General features: G+C 62.9%; 1 protein-coding gene across 2 annotated transcripts in view; it reads left to right on the forward strand.

Moving 5' to 3' along the window:
- The window catches only part of BRD3 (bromodomain containing 3), a 31,930-nt gene that overhangs the window by 418 nt on the left and 11,432 nt on the right, over positions 1-20,080 (forward strand). For both annotated transcript variants that reach the window (XM_045770992.2, XM_045770994.2), the window contains exons 2-6: positions 13,607-13,931; positions 14,722-14,859; positions 15,602-15,749; positions 16,597-16,811; positions 18,701-19,072. In XM_045770992.2, the coding sequence (XP_045626948.1) occupies positions 13,719-13,931; positions 14,722-14,859; positions 15,602-15,749; positions 16,597-16,811; positions 18,701-19,072 (1,086 nt within the window). In that variant the 5' untranslated portion in view covers positions 13,607-13,718. The remainder of the gene's footprint in view (positions 1-13,606; positions 13,932-14,721; positions 14,860-15,601; positions 15,750-16,596; positions 16,812-18,700; positions 19,073-20,080) is intronic.

Consider the following 20,080-nt stretch of genomic DNA (forward strand, 5'->3'; position numbering starts at 1 on the left):
GCCCGCGCCCAGGGCTGGGGGCGTCGCCGCAGCTGGGGCGCGCAGCCCGGAGTTGGCACGGCCCGCGCGCCCCGCGCCAACCCGGCCTCCCGCGCCCTCCCTCGCGGAAGGGATTTTTTTCCCCCTTTCCTCTGCCCGCCATCTTTCGGAGGGGGAACGAGGGAGGACGCAGAGGGGAAGGTGCGCGGCGGCGTCCCGGGACCGCCGTGCGCCCCGGCGCCACTTTCCCGGAGCCCGCCCGCCCTGGCTGCGGGCCGCTCGGGGCCCCGCGCCGCCGCCGGGGCGGGGGGCGAGACCAGGCCCGGGCCCTTCTCGGAGTGGCGCGGGTCAGCCTCCTCCCAGAGTTAGGGGCCCGGCGCTGACTTTGAGCTGTTTGGAGTTGCTGGGTCGTTGCAGCCAGGCGAGGAGGAGACCCAGTTCCCGTTTTGAAATCAGCCAGAAAAGCGCTTAATCCGGGCGAGGGCGACTTGGAGTGGGAGGAGCGGGGTGCTTCCCCTCTTTTCCCCTCGAGTGGGCACCGGCGTGACCATGGCACGAGCCCGTCGGGGGGGAATGCCCGCCACGGGAACCTCGAACGTCTTCATGGCCCTAGTGGGCTCCCCGTGAATAAAGATGGGGGCCTGGGGGAGTTCTCCCTGTACCGGTTGCTCATATGGGGGCAGGGCTAGCATAGAAGCCTTCGGCGGCCTCCTTTCCCTTGGGGCCCAGGGACGGTTTTGGAAAGATGAAAGTCGGGACACAGAATGGGGTTGGGGCGGGTTTCTTCTGCTAGTTCCCTCCGTTGGGCCCATTCCCTGAGTGTCCTGCGACCCTTCGTTTTGGCTGAAAGCTTTCGGCCCAGACGTGCAGAACTGGTGTCCCTCCCCCGTCTGTTAACTTGGTTGTGGACTGCAAAGTTAGCGGGGGTGGGTGTGGGGTGGGTATTGTGCGTCAGTAGGCAAACTAACGGGCCGGAGGGATAGGAGGAAAGCGAGGGAAGGACTCGCCCGGGCTGGTCTTCATGCTCCCCCACCCCAGTGAGGACGGAGAAAGGAGTTTTTGTTGGCTGTCTCCCTTACTCTTTCCTTTAAGATGGGGATTCTTTTCCTGGGCCCATGGAGTGGCCCTGCGAGATCCTCAAGTCTACAGAAAGTGGCCTGGCCTGGCGTTTTTTGGGGGGGAGTAGTTTTGGCTTTAAAGTGGTCAAGAAAAGGTCTGAATCTGTGCAAGGCGTCAGTCCTCAGGAGTTAGGGACCTCTTCCCCTCCTTCCAAGGGCCCTTCACAGCGGCCCTGAATGTGGCCTCTCATTTGCAAATAAAGCTCTGTGTTTGCCCTTTTCTGTCTTGAGGCCTTGATGTGTGCTGGTGGTTACAGATCAGGAAAGATAGGGCACACGGCGTTGTGGGGCGGGAGGGACAGGAGGTGACGCCTGGAGGCAAGGGGCATTTCTGTCTGACCTTTCCGGGTGACCTGGGGGGTGCTTCGGCCCCTGGGCATCTGGAAGCAGCCTCCCAGCAGCTCCTCAGAGGCCTAGATCCAGTCCCAGCCCTGCCATGGGGACATCCAGGGAGGAAGGATTTAAGACGCTTTCTCGGGGTGGACATTCGGCACCGTTTGATTTTTGTTTTGTTTTTAGGAAGTAGAGTAATTGATTTTCTTCAGCCGCAGCTCACGCGTGCTTTGGAAGAGAGCTTTTAATAAAGGACGGGATTTGTAAACACTCTGCTCCCGCCTTTGACTCACGGGCAGTCCTGGGCAGAAAGTGAAAGCGGAGGGGGGGCCGTGCACCGCCCAGCCCAGTGCGCTGCTGCAGCCAGCGGCTCCTTCCTGTGCCCTCTTCCTGCAGGCTGGCGAGTTGCCAGCCACCAGAGCCCGGTGCCCAGCCAGTGGTGAGGTGCACGGCCACTTCCTGGTTCTAGGTGGCGGAGCTTTCCTTGGGGCGCGCTGGCTCCTGGTTCCTGGAGTGGAGGGGTTGGTGCAGGACTAACAGGACGCTGCCTCGCTGCCCGGCCACGATGTCTGTTTGGCTTTCTGTCCACCCCTGGTGGCCCTGTTCTCCTTGGGAGGGCAGCATTCCCTCTGTGGGTCCATGGGAAGCTGGGGTCGGGCCGGGAGTGGGGGCCCACCCAGACCCAAAGCCCACCTAGCGGCTGCCGCAGGAAACGTGCTTGAAGCCGCTCTGCAGGTTGTTGATTTGGGGGGCACTTCAGGCAGCTGGCTCAGTAGTGTGGATGGGCAGGTCGCCCGGTCCTCCTTTTTTTCCTCCCTGACTTGTGAACTATAACCAACGGGACCCCAAAGGCAGGCCCTGTATCCCTTGCATCAGCAGGCCGGTAGCCAGTTGAAGCATTCTTCGTTTCGCAAGGAAATGTCAGTGAATTAGGGCAGAAAGCAGCACCCTGCTTGCTGCATCCTTGCGTTTGGGAACGTGGGGGTGCCCTGGCAACTTGGGGGTGCCCCGGCAACTTGCATCTTCTTGGGAGTGAAACTTTGCCCTTTTGTTTGGGCAGGAGAGACCGACAGGTGGCCGGGCAGCCCTGGGCTGCCCAGTGTTTGGGTCAGGGGACACTGGTCACTGTCCAGGTGCCCAGGGGGTGGCTGGCGTGTCCAGGAAGCGCTTTGGCGCTTGCCCCCACTCGGTACCTGTGCTCCTGCCATTCGAGAAGCTTGGGGGCTCTTAAAGGCGAAGTGTCATGTTTCGGGATCATTCGCACGTTGGCGGTTTACATGAGAAGTCCGGCTCCTGGATGCATGCTTACAGTGGCGATAATGGGAACCTGCCCGTGGCCAGAGGCTTTCAGCTCCGCTGGCTCAGGGCTATGGGTGAGTGTTTATTTCTTTCGCTAGCTTTTAACTATTCTAGAAGAGTCTGCTCTCAGTTGATCTCCTTTTTAGGGCTTTATGACCTCCAGTGAGAGCTAGCTGAGAGACCCATTTTGGAAGAAGCCCCCTCCCTCCTTGCCACAGGCCCCAGAGGTTGTGGGCGACCTCGTCTGAAGCTAGTGAGGTGTTTGGAAGTACTCTTCCAGCTCCTGGCAAAGTGTCACTTGGAGTGCAGTGACGGTTCAGGTGCCCCTCGTCCATTTTCTCTGCATGTGATTAAAATCGAGCTTAGTGGCCACAGTGGGGGCCCATTGAGGTCCCGGGTACCTGGAGCCCCAGGACTTGGAGGTGGGAGTGTCCTCACCTGCTGGCCGTTGTCATGGTGGCCGCTGCCCACAGGCAGGAACACGTTCGTGGTTCTGTATGTCTGGACCCTCGTAAAGGTTACCAGAGGAGGAGGAACCATTTCAGTTCTGTGACTAAGAGCTGAGGGGACGCCTTCCCTGTGCAATGACTGTGACCGGAGAGTGTCACAGGGGTGCAGCGTGGGCGTCAGGGGCAGAAAGGGAGGTTTGGGCCTCAGGAAGGAGGTGCTCCCCCCAGCTTATTGCCGTCTGCTTGCGCTGCCAGCCCGAACGTTGACTGGGTGCTCGCAGTGCCAGCCCAGTGCCAGGGGCCGGGCGGTAAGAGCTTGGGCTCCGCTGGCTGTGGACGCCCAGATAGGGCAGGCACCTCTCCGTGCTACACTGTCTTAGCTGCCTCCGGGCTGCCCTGGCCCAGCCGATTGTGGAGCTGGGGTTAGAGACACAGATGACCATGTGACTGTCCCCAGTGATGACAGAGCCGCCGCCCCTGCAGGCCTGTCAGGAGGGGCTGAAGGAGTGAGGGGGAAGTGAGCCTGCAGAAGAGCTTGGTACACATGCAAGCACTGGGACTGTAGTAACCCCACCACCGTGGGCGGTAACGTCAGGGAGCACGGGGCTGTAGTAACCCCACCACCGTGGGTAGTAACATCAGGGAGCACCGGGCTGTAGTAACCCCACCACCATGGGCGGTAACGTCAGGGAGCACGGGGCTGTAGTAACCCCACCGCCGTGGGCGGTAACATCAGGGAGCACTGGGCTGTAGTAACCCCACCACCATGGGCGGTAACATCAGGGAGCACGGGGCTGTAGTAACCCCACCGCCGTGGGCGGTAACATCAGGGAGCACGGGGCTGTAGTAACCCCACCACCGTGGGCGGTAACATCAGGGAGCACGGGGCTGTAGTAACCCCACCGCCGTGGGCGGTAACGTCAGGGAGCACCGGGCTGTAGTAACCCCACCGCCGTGGGCGGTAACATCCGGGAGCACGGGGCTGTAGTAACACCACCGCCGTGAGCAGTATTTCCAGTGTATATAGGCTGTAGTCCCACTCACTTTATATGAGGGGTGGCCAGACACTCAGGAGGTCCCTCCCTCGCCCTCTGTGTCTGGGTGGACAGGCGTGGAGGGCGGAGGCAAGGCCGTGGTGGGCCGAGGTCCAGCTCGCAGGGGGCGCATCGGGTCAGGACCCATCAGGTGTGGCAGTCAGCTCCCTGGGCTCCCTTCCTGCAAGCGTGGAGCGCTGCCCCAGGAGCCCAGGACAGTGCTGGTTGGTGAAATGGTCCCGTCAGCCCATCTCAGAGAAGAGACGGCCATCTCCCTGGGATTGAACCCACCAGGGCCTGAGGGCCGCGCCCCGCACTGGGTTGGCCGGCCAGAGTCTTGTTCTGGAAGATTGCCGGGTGGGTGGAGCTGCAGGCATGCTGAACAGTGGTGCTCACAGGGCCGGGCCCCCCACCTCCATGTGTGGGCAGCATCACCTGACCGCTAGTGTCCTCAGGGAGACTGACTGACCCAGAGAACACGCTCCTCCCCTCTGGCCTCCTCACGTTGTTCCCTGAGGATAGGTTCCTTTGAGCTGTGGGTCACGCACGGAAGGCGTTATTCAGTGCAGCCTGTGGCCTGGCCTTGGGGGTGCCCTCCGAGCGTGTGTAACTCCCCAGATCCCCTGGGCCTTTGTACCCCTTGAGAGGCATCCCTGGTAGCAGGTCTTTTTGTGTTCCTCCTGGGGGCGGGAGTGGGGAGGTCAAAAGACCTACAGGGACAGAGCCTCGCAGAGGTGAGGGGGTGCGACTGGCCTAGGGGCCCCCCACTGGTGAGCCACGAGCCCCGCTCGGCAGGGCTGGAGGTGCCTCCCGCAGTGGGGTGTCAGGTCCGAGTTGGGGCTGATGTTCGGGCAAGAAAGGAGCCAGCCTTCAGAGCTTGGCTTCCCCGAGGAGGGCCGGCGGGCCAGGGAGAAGTAAGTACACGTTAGCAGACACGGGGTTGAGGAAGCACGGGGTGGGCCAGGGGCTTGGGCCCTGCAGGTGCTGTGGGTGCAGAGTCCAGAGGACACAGTGGGGCGTCAGGAAGGTGAGGGGAGCACAGCATGGGTCCGTCTGCAGGCTGGACCTGGGGCCTTGTGACCGTCCTGCAGAGACCTGGTGGAGTGCCCGCACGTTTGATGGGCCTGGGCCAGCGGGGGCGGGTCCCTTGCCGCTGGACGGCAGGTGCGACCTCGACCTTTTGGGCTCGGGGCCCTGGCCGGGGCCGCAGTGCTTGGCAGGGTGGGACAGGCCCAGGGTGCGGGCGGGAGGTGGCGGCCAGCAGCGCCCAGCAGGTGGGGGGCCCTGCCTGCCCTTCTGCTCCCCTGGGGTCCCCTCCCCTGGCCCCACACGAGGAGGCAGTTGGCTCCGTCTGTCATGGAAGCCGACCCTGGCCTCACGGATCCTGTTTCCTGAGACCTGGACGGCCAGCCCCAGGTGGCCGCTGGTGGCAGAGGTGGCCCACTCTGGGCAGGCTGGTGTGGGGTGCCTGGTCTTGTTCAAGGCCCGCCTCTGCCTCTTTCTGGCTGGGCGACCTTGTGCCCCTTCGCCTCTGAGCCCCCATCCCCAGCCGGAAGATGGAGCTCACGTGACCCCCACCGATGCCAGGCCACGTGGACTGCAAGGAGACCGGGACTGGATTGTGGCAGTGGCGGGGGGAGGGGTCCCGCACAGGCACAGAGACCCCCAGGGCACAGAGAGAGTGAGCCCACCTGCACCCACGTCAGGACGCTGAGTTTTTGAAGATCGTCCTCGGTGCTGGTGGGAACAGTGGATCTGAGCAGGACGGGGGGCCTAGGCAAGCTCAGGCCCTGCCCCTCGTCTCCGTCCCCAGCCAAGACTGGGGACCCACTCCTACCTCCGACCACCCCCCTCAGTGGCAGCATCCTCAGGTACCTCCTCAGGATATGCCACGCCACGGTCTCCCCTCAGATGCCCCCACACTGGGAGCCTCCCGAGGACCTCCATTGACCCTTGCCCTCCTGCGGTCCAGACCCCTGTGGAGTTGTGCAGCTTTGCCCCGTCCTGTCCCTTCCCCTCGACCCTTCCTTTGAAAGCTGGGGCTCCCCCGCCCCAGGCCCAAATAAGAGTTCCTCGCTCTGGGCCAGGCCAGCCTGGTAATGTCCCCCACCGTGTGGCCCCTGCCCCCTTCCCAGCCTCACCCCCCCCCCCCCGGGCTGAAGGTGCTCTGCCACCACCAGCCTGTGGGGGTCCGCCCCCCGCTGGCCTCGGTCTCTGATGCCCAGGAGCATTCAGCACTGTCTCCCGTGCCACCTGTGGCTCTGGGGGGCAGGATCCCCCCATACATCCCTGTTCGGGAGGGCTGCTGCGGCTGCTGTCCGGTATGGGGGTGCTTTCCACACTGGCGACTGGACAGAGGCTCCCACTCCTCGTTCGTCTGGGGACCCTGAATAAGGTCTTTCCTGATGTTCCCGTGGGCTGAGTGAGCCTCTTGGTGTGGATTTTTGCGTTTTCTCTTGGATTCTAGTTCCCCGTGGAGGACGGAGTCCCAGAGGCTGAGTCCAGGCCCTTGGGAAGCAGTGGGGAGATGGCCTGCTGCCTCTAGGCCAGCCCCCAGCTCTCAGCCTGCCGCGCGGGGGGCCCCCTCCCATCCCCCAGGGTCCAGCACAGAGCCCCTCAGAGTGGAGTGTGTGTGGCCCCAGGGGGTGGGGTGGCCAGGCAGTGTCCCCTGCCCTCTCCTGCCAGCTGCCCACTTGGAAACCCTCCTCGGGGTCTCGCCAGGACTCCGGATCTCTGGCTTTCACTTGTGTTTGAGGGTTTTTGTGGTTTATCTGAGTTTCCGCTCTGGGCAGTTTCAGATCCTCTTGTGTCAAAGGCGGCTTGTCTGCACTTTGACCTTCACGCAGTTTGCACGTGCTGCCTTTCTGCCTTGGCGGGTGTGCCCTGGGAAGTGGGGCAGGTCGTGTGAGCCTCAGTCTCCCACTCTGAGAACCTGGGCTCCACTCCTGCCCGACGGTGCCTCGCACAGAGTGGACTCTGGGCAAAGGCTTCCGGGCTGTCCCTGGAAGGAGTGCCACTTCCCTGCTGGTTGTGGCTGCGTTGGAGTCCCCGCTCCGTGACTGGAGGGCTGCCTGCACGGGGGCAGGGGGTTGTTGTCTGCGGTAAATAGCTTTCTGGAGTGAGGCGGCTGCCAGCAGGTGCGTGGAGAGCGCTGCGCTCTGACGGCCCCGTGCGCACATTCTGGAGGCTCCCTGACTACCGGGAGGCTTAGCGGTGAAATTAACCGCTCCTGTGTTATGTGTGCTTACAAACCTTTAGGCCCACGTTCTAGAAGAATGGTTTCCAGCCAGCTGGTGTTAGGCGGGCCTGTGGGCTCTGATGTCAGTGAATTGGAGCTGTATGTGTTGCCCCTGCGTGTTTACCCTAGAAGATGCGACGCACACCCCCTCCCCTGGGGGCAGCTGGGGGTGCAGGGCAGACCTTGCCGCTTACCGATTTTGTAAGTCTGTGTCTAGTCTCCAGGTGCTGGGTCTCTTTGGCACCTGCACTTGCCCAGCCTGTGCACAGGGGTCCTCTTTCCACCCAAGTGAGTGGGGAGCAAGGTCGTGTTCCCCAGATCTCACAGTTGCTGTGAAGGGGTGGGGGATGCTGGGCCCCAAACACCTAAGGGAAAGTGGGGTTCGCCCTCTTCTGATGCTGTAGGAGCTTTCAGGGCAGACAAGTGGAGGGGCGGTCCACAGCCCCCAGAGCGCTCAGCTTCTGCTCTGTCCTGTCTCCTCCAGACTCCTGCTCATTTTCAGGCCCCACCCCCATTATCGGGAAGCAAGCTCTGGACATGTGTGTCATTCAGAAGACTTTGAGTACCTGTGCCTAAAAGATAACGGCTCTAGAAAACTTATAATTGCAATACCACTATCACCCCCAAAGCATTAGCGTTGAATCCGAAAGATTCTCAGACAGTGTTGAAATCGTTCCCTTTTCAGCAGGCATCTCTAGCAAACTGGCTCTGCACTGGAGGCCGGGGGCCGCCGCCCACTGGCCCTCGCCCACCCGTGATTGCCAGACCGTGAAAGGGACAGCACAGGCCTGTCCCCCTCCATGTGACGTGCTGGAGTCCCAGGCTGGGTGTACAAGCTGACCACAGTGACGGGCAGCTGTCCTCTCACAGGGCCACCATCCTCGGCTCCTCCTCGGACGCCACAAACTCTGGGGATGGAGCTTTTTTCCTAATTCTTTTGCAGCAAAACCTGACCCTTGGCAGTGGAGAAAAGGCCATCTGTGATCCTTATTTATCCTTACAATGAAAATTCATGTGTTTCCTTGCAGAATATCGTGTTTGATCTGGGACGTCATCCCAGGCTCTGGGGGTGGGGGTGTATATGAGAGATTCCCCCCAGCTCCCCTGGAATGGTGGGCTTGCTGGATTCTGAAATCCAACAGACCCAATCAGGGTATGCCTGGTTCCCAGGAGAGAAGGCGGTGAGCGGCGTCAGACTCCAGCCCATCCCGCGAGGCCTCAGCCATAGCCAGGGCACGGTGGCTGCGGGCATCGCCTGCTTGTGCCCTGAGTGGGGTGGGTGCTGGAGTTAAGGGGAGGTCGGGTGTCCCTGGGGCTCACAGGCTGTCTGCAGCGGTGGGGGTGTCCATGGGGGCCCAACAGGCAGTGCGGTGCTGTGAGCCCTCTGAGCTGGCCGTGCCTCCTGTTAGCTCTGAGCGCCCTGGGCCTCAGTTTTCCCTTCTGTGACAGACACCCAGTGCATGTTGCCACAGGCTGATGGGGGACCCTGAGAAATTGGGTCCCAGCTGGGCTTTTTCTCTTCCCTCCTTACGTGACCCCCTTCTTGGTGTCTCCCATCCAGCCACGAGGTTGGGCCACAAGATGGGACCAGACCCTTTTGGGGCCGCAATTTGCCTTTGTTTCCTTCTTGATTTGGGGGCCCTGGGGTATCCCACTAGGGACTCCCTCAAGGAGCAGGTGCTGGAGGTCCCTGGCAGTAGACACAGGCCAAGCTGACCCCCATGGCAGTTTTCTGTCTCTCCTTCTGTCTGTCCCCAGCCCGTGTGGGGCCAGGCTTCTGCCCGGGCGTTTCTCCCCAGACTGGCATGGCCAAGGGGTGGGGCTGAGGGGTCTCGTGTTCCTGCACAGAACCCAAGCCTGGTGGGCTGCAGAGGGGCCAGATCCCACCTGGAGATGCAGGCCCAGGGAGAGCAGTGGGTGCAGCAAGAGCCTTCCTGCTTCTCGGACAGACAGGATGCTTCCCTGCGTGGCTGGCCTTAACATGGAGTTGGGCGGACATCGAGGGTCTGGTCCTGCTCTGCTGGGCCACAGAGGCAGGATGGAAGGCTGAGTTTATCTGAGGTAGACCTGTTTCAATTATCTGTCCCACGTGTGACCTCATTGTGTCTGCAGAGTGCCTGCAAATGGGCGTATAGAGACCCTCAGGCTCTGGTCCCGGACGCTTGGCTGTGCCATGTCCCCTCCCCAGGTGACTTGGGAACCAGGACAGCTCCTTTTCTTCCAGCCCAGCATGCCAGTGTCACCCATCTCCCTAGCCATTGGCCAGGATGTCCCTGGCCCCTACAACCTTGTGGATGGGAAGCCATGGCACCCGTGTCTCTGTCCATGGGGTTGGGTTGAGAGCACTCGGTAAGAGGTCAGCCAGTGAGGGGAGCCAAGTTTTGAACCCTGGTGGGGCAGGCCCAGGTGGGTGCTCCTTGCCGCCCTCTGCACGGCCCTCCTTGCTAGGTGTCCTTGATGTTGGTGTGGTGACAGCAGGGCCATCTCCTGCTTCAGCTGCCTGGGTATCCCCCCTCCCCCCACTGTGGCTTTTGTCCCCGAATGCCCAGGTGGTTAGGCTCAGGAACTACCTCAAGGGGGGAGGAGCCTCGGCGTTGTCATCTGTGAGTGGGCACAGTGGCTCTGACCTCAGGTCACACGAGCATCTCAGCATCAGCAGGGGTGAAGGGCTTGCGGCCATGGCCGACCACTCAACGTACTTCTTGGTGTTTTTGCTGCTGTCTGCTCCCACTGGCCTGACCCTGGAGGGCAGCAGTGAGGGCTGGGCCCAAGGGTGGCGGGGCAGTCACATGGGGCATGGCGTGAGGTGGATGCTGGACATGTCACAGGGAGAGGCTGTACGTGAGACACTGAAAGATCACAGGGTGCTCTGGGCGTCTGGGAGGACAGGCGGACCCCGTGAGAGCTGGCGACCCCAGGGGCTGGCAGTGCTGCTGAGCGCAAGTCCCTGCTTTGGGCTCATGGTGGTCCTAGGATTTCCCCTTCGGGGAGCACGCTGGGCTGCTCAGCCCTCCCCCTGACCCCTGGGCAGCGTCCCCAGGCCTTGGAGGAGGAGAAACAGAAGCCCCAAACACTTGGCCATCGACTGAGTGCACTCTTCCATTTGCTGAAGAAACCTGTTCAGAAATGCAAGCAGAGGGTGAGAGCCCCTGTCCTCACAGGCTGGTGGGTGGTGATCAGTGGGCTCGCTTTCTGCTGGCTGCGGGCCCCCAGGAGGCCCTTTTCCGTCCTTTGCCTCCGCCCGGGGCTTCCCAAGGTGGCCTTGGGCTCTCCTGCATGCTCGGCAGTGTCTGTCACATCCCTGTCCGGCCTGGAGAAGCGTCCAGGGGAAAAAGGCAAGGCCAGGCTTTCACTGTGGCTCTGCTCGCCCTGGACCTGCCGTCCCGCTGTGCATTGGGCAGTGTCTGACCCCCAGGTCTGGCTCTGTCTGAAGGGTGATGGTGTGCGTGCCCCTGCAGGAACGCGGGCACTCACCCTGCCTGCCACCCCAGAGGGGATAGCGCTGGGTGACCTGTGCCCAGGGAGCCTCTCTGAGTCCTCTTCCCTCCCCGGGGCGGCTCCCACGGGTCAGGCTCTGGGGGCATCTGGCCCAAGTTCTCTGACCGTCCCCTTGCTGGTCTCGTCCTGAGAGGTAGGTTCTGGCATCTGGGATGGCAGGGCTTATGCGGGGCCCCCAACCTCTTATGCTCTGGCTGCCCTTCTTCTCCCCCCCCCCCACCTTCCCACAGCTGGTACCCGGGCTGCCGGGTGCTGCGAGAGGCAGAGGGCTGGACACTGCCACCCTGAGGGGACACCATGAGCCCTGCGGCTGTCCTCAGGTGTTCGCAGGGGTCTGAGTGTGGGGGGTGTCCTGCCCTGTGTCAGCGGAGTGTTTGTAGAAAGGGGACAGGCTCCTCGCCATGCATAGTCCCGCAGAGCGTGGGCACCTACCTGTGTGCTGGAGCGTACCTGGCCCTTTCTGCATGCATCCCCGCTGAGTCTCATGGACTCTGCCGGGGTTGGTGATGTCGAGCCAGAGGCAAGCTTTGCTTCGGGCCACTGTGGAAGGATTCCTGTGGCCTGTAGTGACCGCTGGCCCTCAGGGAGCACGTACCAGTGCCGGGCACTCTGCGGGCACTCTGTGGTCTGGGACCCCCTGGCACTGCCGTTTTTGGGGGGTTAGGGCTGGTGTGCAGCAGTCCAGGAAGCTCCTCCAAGCTCCTGGCTCAGACTCATGGCAGCTGCCGTGCTGCCCCCGGGCACCTCCCTCAAGACAGGGTTAGGGATGCGTTCCCATGTTTGTGGCCAGAGCTGGCTTCCTGCTCAGCCACACATTTGGAGCGGTGGCCGGAGCTGGAAGAGGGAGGCCTTGGGGCAGGCCTCAAGTCCTGGTGGCAGCCTGAGCCTGTCGCTGCACTGAGCATGCCTGCCTGTCCTCCTGCTTGGAGGAGGCCGGCCTGCACCTTGGCCACTGACCCCCAGGTCATTGTTAGGCCCTGGCTGCACCCTGACTGTTCCCTGGCTTTCTGTGCCATGCACCTGCAGCAGCAGCAGTGCTGGGTGCTGGACACCCACCCCCCCGCCCCGCCTGCCGGACACGTAGGGAGGGCAGGCTGCTGGGGAGATCCCCACAGGTGGTGGTGGTGCCCGGGCCAAGTTTGCACTTGCTGACCGGGTGGGGGTGGGGGTAGGGATGGGGCAGCGGGGCGGGAGGGATGACCCAGGTTTGCTCCAGACTCCCACATCTTTCTGGTAGTGAGGACCCATCCTCATTGCCATTAGCACGAGCTGGCACGGCCGCCGCCCCCACTGAGCAGCTGGTGGGGGCCGTGGGCACCATGCTGACTGTGCCATGGCCCTGGCTTGGCAAGATGGAGAAGAAGAAGAGGTACCAGCTCGCCTGGGAGGGTGTGGAAGAGGGGAGGGGCTGTAGGTTCCCTGGGGTGATGGGCGTGGCGCCTCGTGGGGGTTCCAGGGTGTCCCTTGAATGCAGAGCAGGTCTCCTTGGTGGGTGAGGCACACCTGCTATCTGCTTGAACCCTTTTCACCCTGGTTGGAGTGGTTCGTAGCAAGTGCCAGTTATTTGGTGCAAACACGCCCACGTGGCAGGTGGCAAGCTCCCAGCAGGACGTTAACCAGCTCACGGGATTCTCAAAGCTTTAACGATCCGCTTTTGCAAGTCGTAGGTGGGGCGGCTAATCTAGTCGCGGACGTGTGTTACTCTGTCTCCCCAGTCCCGTCCAGCCCCTTATGCTGTGGGTGCTGCCACTCAGCCCCAACCCAACTGAGTATCGTGACAAGGACACATAAAAACCTAAAGTGTGGCAGGGCACACAGACGTGGCCTGGTCTTCTCATTCCATGTGTGGCCCCCAGTCTGCTCTGGGCCCTACAAGTAAAAGTGGGGCCCGTGGCCTCCATCCAGGACGGAGTGGGGCTTCTGATGTTGGGACTGGCCTGTTGGTTCTGGGGCGTAGTTGGTCATCTTCCTTCCCAGCCGTGAGCCTGGCAAGCACTCCTGAAAGCTGGAGGGGGACAGGGGAGGCCCGCGGCAGCCCCGCATTGCTGCGAGTGCGGGGCGAGGTGTGCCTCCTCCTGCCCTCCCATTGGCCTGGGGCTGGGCGTGTCACACCCTGTCCCGCCATCACAAACCAGCGCTGGTTCTCACGGTTACGTCAGAACCTCGCCCCAAAGGGGCCCAGCTCCGCATGCCACGCGTGGTTCCGCACACGCTCTGCTTGCCTGGCTCAGCTCTGTGGGGTCCATGCCGGAGCGCTCTCTATGTGTGAATCGTTCCCCCAAAATTGCCACGATCAAGATCAGTCCGAGTCGGCCCCCAGTAGGCAGGCCGTTGGGCTGTGAGCCAGGAGAGGCCACGTCCTGGGCCCCCGCCTCCCACTGCTGGCTGTGTGCCTGGACCGCCACCTTCCCGCCCTTGCATTGCCCCCCCGCCCCCGCCCAGGCGGCCCCGTGTTCAAGTCACATCCCTGCCCCCACTGGAGAGCAGTGGTTAGAGAGTGGGTCTGTGACAGGTGAGGGCTGGGCTGAGCAGGGCGAGTGGCCTGAGGGACGTGAGCTGGCCTCCCTGTGACCACTCGCGTGTGCTCGGGAGTCCACAAGGCTGGGAATGGGGGGCCTGGGTGACCGGCCTGTCTCTGCCATCCCTCCTCTCCTGTAGGTGCTGCCCGGTTGGGCCCAGAAATGGGATGTCAGGCCTCCAAAAGGAGTATAGTGGAAGCAAGGGCCTCCCCGAGCCGCTGCTGTGACGGCCAGTGAGCGAGCCGCGGAGGATGTCCACCACGACGACGGTCGCCCCTGCGGGGATCCCGGCGGCCCCGGGCCCGGTGAACCCGCCCCCACCGGAGGTCTCCAACCCCGCCAAGCCCGGCCGCAAGACCAACCAGTTGCAGTACATGCAGAATGTGGTGGTGAAGACCCTCTGGAAACACCAGTTCGCCTGGCCCTTCTACCAGCCCGTGGACGCAATCAAGCTGAACCTGCCCGTGAGTGCCCCCCACCCCTCCCCTCCCCCACCCACCGGCATTCCTGCCCCTCTCTTGCCCCCCTCCTGGAAGGACTGCCCCTGGGCCCAGGCAGCTGTGGTGCCGGTAAGCCAGGCACAGCCCAGGGCCTGTGGTGACCGAGGAGTGGAGGGGCTCCTCAGGGGCGTGACAGTGTGGAGGGCGGTGGTCCCCAAGTGTAGGGAGCAGGGGAGAACCCGTGCCTCCCTGCTGTTGCCGTGTACCCTCCCATGGAACCATGCCTCTGCCCCCTGCAGTGCAGGTCGTGGCCCACTTTCCAGGGGAGGTTGCACTGGCTGCTTCCTCAGTGCTGGCCCCATCATCTGATGGGTTTCTTATTTGGACCCAAATAGAGAAACCCTGAGTGCTGCCTGGGGAAGCCCTGGGCCACTCGTTGGTGGCCTGGGTTCTAGGCCCAGCTCGGCACCGGTCACTGGTGGGCCCGGGACTTGGAGTCTGGGAGGGACTCGGCCCCCTCTCCACAGTGCCGATCAGCTCTGGGGCCTGCCCCAGCTGCCCAGTCCCGTGCGTCTCTAAGAACGGCCTGTGTGGGCAGAATCTGTCGGGCGAGATGTATGGCAGGGGTTGGAAGTGGGCCGGGCGCTCGCCCCGGACCCTGCACCTGCCCTCCGCTGACCAGACATTGCCTTTGGCCTGACCCCGGTGCCCAGCTCACCCGAGAAGACGCTCCGTGTGCAGTCGCCCTCCTCAGGGACGGCGAACACGACGCCGCAGAATCTGCTGATGGTGCCTCTGAAAATCTCTTTCCCAGGATTATCATAAAATCATAAAAAACCCAATGGATATGGGGACTATTAAGAAGAGACTAGAAAATAATTATTACTGGAGCGCGAGCGAATGTATGCAGGACTTCAACACCATGTTTACAAATTGTTACATTTATAACAAGGTAAGAAAGCGCCCGCGACGTGGCTCCCATAGGGGACCCTCTGGCGGGGCCCGGGCTCTGTAGCGGCTCTCAGATGGGGGCATGTCATCCCCCTGGCTGCAGTCTCCACTTGGGGGTCCCATGTGCTGCCCACGCCCCCCCACGGGGGAGGGTAGTAAAGCCTGGAGCAGCCTTTTGGGGGGAAGTTTGTATACCAAACGCTTTGAACTGTTCTTGCCCTCAGACCTTGAGACTCCAGCTGTCGGGACGGGCTCACATGTTTGGTGTCACAGCACGTGCACACGTGGCAGCGGGGGGGGGGGGCGGGCGGCCGAGCACACTGTGACATCCGCGTGCAGCCGCCCCACGTGGCCGGGCCACTGCACGACCAGGGAGCACGTGTTCACGATGGTTTTCGGGTAGAAGAGTAGGTTAGGGAAGGCCCACGTGGTCCTGACTCGGTGGGGATTTTGTTGTTTGCGATTGCGACGGGATACAGCCGAGATGAGCTAAACCGAGTGGAGCGTTCTGTTTTCTGCACGGGATGGGCCAAAGGGTGGTTCTTGTTCTTCTTGGTTTTCTGAATTCTTTCAAGAGTCTCCACGCTGAAATACGCTCCTTTTGCCCCCTCGCCCCCGCCTGCCCGACCAAATCTCTTAACGGATTTTTGAATAAATGTTTTCTTGAGCCACAGCCAGTGACGTCTTTGCAAACACGTGGCCCCTTGCCCAACAAGTGACCTTGGCTCTCCCTGTGTCTTCAGCCCACAGATGACATAGTGCTAATGGCCCAAGCCTTAGAGAAAATTTTTCTGCAGAAAGTGGCCCAGATGCCCCAGGAGGAAGTTGAATTATTACCCCCTGCTCCAAAGGGCAAAGGCCGGAAACCGGCTGCAGGAACCCAGAGTGCAGGTAATGGGGCGGACGGTGCCGTCCTTCTGTCCTGATAACCACTCCCTCACCCCGGGGCCTGACAACAGCATTTCTTGTGCGGATCCCTCTGCCCCTCTGAGCTCAGTGTCCCTGTCTGTGAAGTTGGGGCGACACGGCTGGCCCTTGGTGGCGTTGTTACCATCTGCCTTTGAGCCTGCTCTGGTGGGGAGACTGTGGTCTTGCTGTGCCCCCATGCTGAGGCCACCTCTTCCAGAAGTCTGGACAGGAGGTCCCTTGGTTCCCCCTAGGATGTGGCCTCCTTAGCAGGTGTTGTATGTTCTGGGACAGTAGAGGGGTCGTGTCACCTGTCGGGGAGGGCGATGGGGATGAGGATTAGCACTAGGAGCCCTAGGGGGTCTTACCTGGTCCAGGAACAGGGAGCAGAGGTGCGCCCTGATGGAGAGGCAGGCCTGGCACCCCAGCCCTCAAAGGAGCCCCCCACCAGTGCCAGCCATCCCACTTTGCAGATGAGATGGGTGGGTGGTTAAGTAGCTCTGCCCAGGTCACTCAGCTGGTTATTGGTGGAGTCTGAGTTAACCCCCGGTTTCTTGGGCCCAGGCCTGGCTCTTCCTCCCAGGCTGCACCTAGTCCAGGCTTCCTCATTCAGACTCTGGTCTCTGGCCAGAGGGAGTCCCTTCCGTTTGTTGGGTGAGTGCCTGTGGAAACTGGTTCCGTGGATGCAGCCACGGTGCAGGGCCAGGGGTCTCAGGAGGAGGGGCTCCCTGGCACAGCTGTGCTCTGGCTGGAGGGGATGGTCCAGGAAGCTTCTGGAAGCTAGCTGGCAGGTAGAGCTTAGTGTGTTCAGTGTCCTTTCCTTGTCTTCAAGGTACGCAGCAAGTGGCGGCCGTGTCCTCTGTCTCCCCAGCAACCCCCTTCCAGAGCGTCCCCCCCACTGTCTCCCAGACGCCTGTCATTGCTGCCACCCCAGTGCCAACCATCACTGCAAACATCACGTCGGTCCCCGTTCCCCCGGCCGCCGCCCCACCTCCTCCCTCGACGCCCATCATCCCCGTGGTCCCTCCCACACCGCCTGTAGTCAAGGTGAGTGTCCTTGGGGACAAGGTCAGCTGGCTGTCTGATCACCAGGCCGGGGTTCCTGGATTCGGGCAGGTGTGGGGAGGGCAGGGGGGACATCTGCCACCTGTCCCTGGGTACCCACTACTTATCGGGTGTTCGGTACACGTGACTCTGGAGTGGTTCTCTCTGTGCCCGTGAGGTTGGGCCGTTGCCCCTGACGCAGACGGGGAGCCCGAGGCTCAGGGAGCTGCAGGTCACACAGCTGGTGAGGGCGGGCTGCGCTGAACCCCAGTTTCTCTGGCCCTGAAGCCCTGGCCTTTGCCGTGCCTGGGTCACTGTGGGAAGGCGTGGGAGAGGAGGGTGGAGGGTCCCGGACCCCCCTGCCCACACGTGGATTTAGGGCAGCGGCCCGGGTGCACGGTGAGGAGCCAGCCCCGACGGCCTGCCCCGTGTGCCCTGGTAGCGTGAGCTCCAGCATGTCCGTGTCCCCAGTGTGGCTGGGAACTCTCATGGCAGGGGCCGTCCTGGCCGGGTCTGGGCTCAGAGCCCGTGCTCCCCGTGCGGTCCGGGCAGGCCGTGTGCGGGGCGCTGATGTGTGTCGTCTTCGTTTGCCCCTCACAGCGGCCCTGTGGGGCAGACAGTATTTCCCCCATCTTACAGATGAGGAAGCAGGCGCTCGGGGGGTTAAGTGGCCCCCCGCAAGGTAACACGCCCCCGCCGCTGCTTTCCCTCCCCCGTGGCCTTCACTGCCTGCACTTTCGGGCGGCGCCTGGCCAGGCTGCCTTCCATCGGGCCCGGCTGTTCCTGGAGCATGTCCTGTTTGCCACGGCCGGGTGAGCTCCCCGCTCCGGGCCTCTGTGGCACACGCTTGGTGTACTGTGGGTGCCCCCACGTGTTTGTGAATAGCCGGCTCGTGCCCCTGCCAGCCTGAGGGCGGCGGCTCGGCTGGGGCAGAGGCCATGGTGGTGCCCCAGAGAGCCGGCCACTGTGAGGCCATCAGCCCGGGCGCTGTGGCTCCGAGGGGCTCCTCTGCCAGTCTGAGAGGCAGGGAGCTGGCTGAGCTGGTCTCGGGGACGTGCTGAGCCCTGGCTGCGGAGCGCGCCGTGATGCCTGGGGGCCCCGGGCGTGGTGCTTGAGACCTGCACGGCCCAGGACCCGGGGGTATTTCCCACGTTCTCACCCTCGGGGCACAACCCGTGTGAGTGTCTGCCCTGCACACAGCCACAAAAGGGTTCCCTCCCCTTGTGGAAAACAGCTCCCTGTGGCTCCCCCTGCCTTCAGGCTTCAAGTCCAGACCTGCCCAGTCAGTCCCCGGGAGTCCGTGGTCCCAAACTCACTGCTGCCGCCCAGCCCCTGCCCCGCATGCTCTCCCTGCTCCTGGCCTCGGCCCGCTCCACGATGGCTGTCCTCGGAGCTCCAGCTTGGGGGCCCTCGTCTGGGTCCTTCCCACTGGCCTTTCTACGCAGGGATTTCCGTTCGTCTCTGCTGTCCCTTAGCCTGAGTCGCTTGGGGGTGATCCCAGTGCCAGATCCACTCGGTCATGTTGTCTCTGGAGCCCCCTGTACGGGCCCGAGGTTCGGTACAGGTGAATGCCATGCCGCACTTCACGCTGGTCCGCGTGACCTCGGAGCCCTGGGGGGAGAGGGAGGGGACCCCCGAGGGGCAGCTCGTGGGGTGGGTTCTGAGTCCAGCCTTCCCACTACCAGCTGTGTGACCTTGGGCCGGAGACATGGCCCCTCTGAGCCTCGGCGTCCTGCGTAGCGCGGGGGGCAGCCGGGGGGACGGTGTGGCTGTGCATGCCGTGGCTTTGCTCGGTGCCTGGCAGAGAGCACTCTGGAAGCGCAGCTACCGGCGTCCGCGTTCTCGTGCCCCGTGCTCCCTGCTGGGGCTCACCGGTTGTCTCGCTGCCGCAGAAAAAGGGCGTGAAGCGGAAAGCAGACACCACGACGCCCACAACGTCCGCCATCACCGCCAGCCGGAGCGAGTCGCCGCCACCGCTGTCAGACCCCAAGCAGGCTAAGGTGGTGGCGCGGCGGGAGAGCGGGGGCCGCCCCATCAAGCCGCCCAAGAAGGACCTGGAGGACGGCGAGGTGCCGCAGCACGCGGGCAAGAAGGGCAAGCTGTCGGAGCACCTGCGGCACTGTGACAGCATCCTCAAGGAGATGCTGTCCAAGAAGCACGCGGCCTACGCCTGGCCCTTCTACAAGCCGGTGGACGCCGAGGCCCTGGAGCTGCACGACTACCATGACATCATCAAGCACCCCATGGACCTCAGCACCGTCAAGGTACCGTGTGCCGGGGCTCTGGGCGGGTGCGGCCCTGACCCTGGCTGAGCCGCCTGCTCTCCTGCTGTCCAGGCCGTGTCGTGCTGATGTCTTGTGCTGGCTGGGGGGCGGCTCAGCATGGCGCTGTCCCGTGGCCCACTAGAGGCATGGGTCCGGCCGGGTCTGGGAAGAAGGTGCGTTCTGCCTGCTGTCACTGGACCTGGGGCTTCGCGGTCCTCCGTTCTGCCGGAACCCGTCTCCTGTCTCAGTTTGCGGGTTTTGTAACGTCTGCAAGTGACGGGTGACCCACTCCCCTGCCCTGGCCAGGGGCAGGCCCTAGAGCGGGGGAGGTAGCAGACTTGAGACCCAGAGCCTGGGCCTCCCGTGCTGGGGGCTCCTCCCTGGACTTTCATGGGTTTTGTTCCGAGTCTGGCCTGTTGTGTACAAGCAGAGAGCAGGCGTGTGCTGGGCCATAGGGAGAAGGTGCCCGGGCGGTGGCGGTAGCCCCAAGGGCAGCAGACCCAGGGCTGGGCACGCGCAGGTGGGGTTCCGACCCTCCGATCAGCTGAGGCCCCAGCGCACCTGCCCTCCCTCAGGGAGCACTTCCTGCCAGCCTGGTGTTGGTCCCTGGCCCCCTCAAGAATGCCCCTGGCCGTTGGGGACTGCTGCCCATGTGGCCCTGGGAGGTACCCCCACAAAGGGTAGCGGTTACTTCTTTCCATTTGAGAGGGTCTGGGCCTTGAATGGCTGGTCTCTGGCATTCTGCCTGGTTCCCCAGTGATGCCAGCTTGGGCCAGAATCTCCTTACTGGAGGCCTCCCCCAGGGCACCTGAGGGTTTCGGGTAGGACAGACCTGGCTGTGTGGGGCGGTGGTGCCAGGTAAACCACACGGGGGACCGAGCCTCTTCCTCAGTTACCCTCCATCCTGCCCCTGTTGGGAGCCCGGTAACGTCCTTTCCTTTGGACGGTGCCTTATCTGCATGAGCCAGCGCAGCAAGTAGAGAACCAGTGGGAAAATTCCAGCAAAGC

This window comes from Ursus americanus, chromosome 18, assembly GCF_024610735.1.
Source record: "Ursus americanus isolate L20-20 chromosome 18, mUrsAme1.1.p, whole genome shotgun sequence".
NCBI lineage: Eukaryota > Metazoa > Chordata > Mammalia > Carnivora > Ursidae > Ursus > Ursus americanus.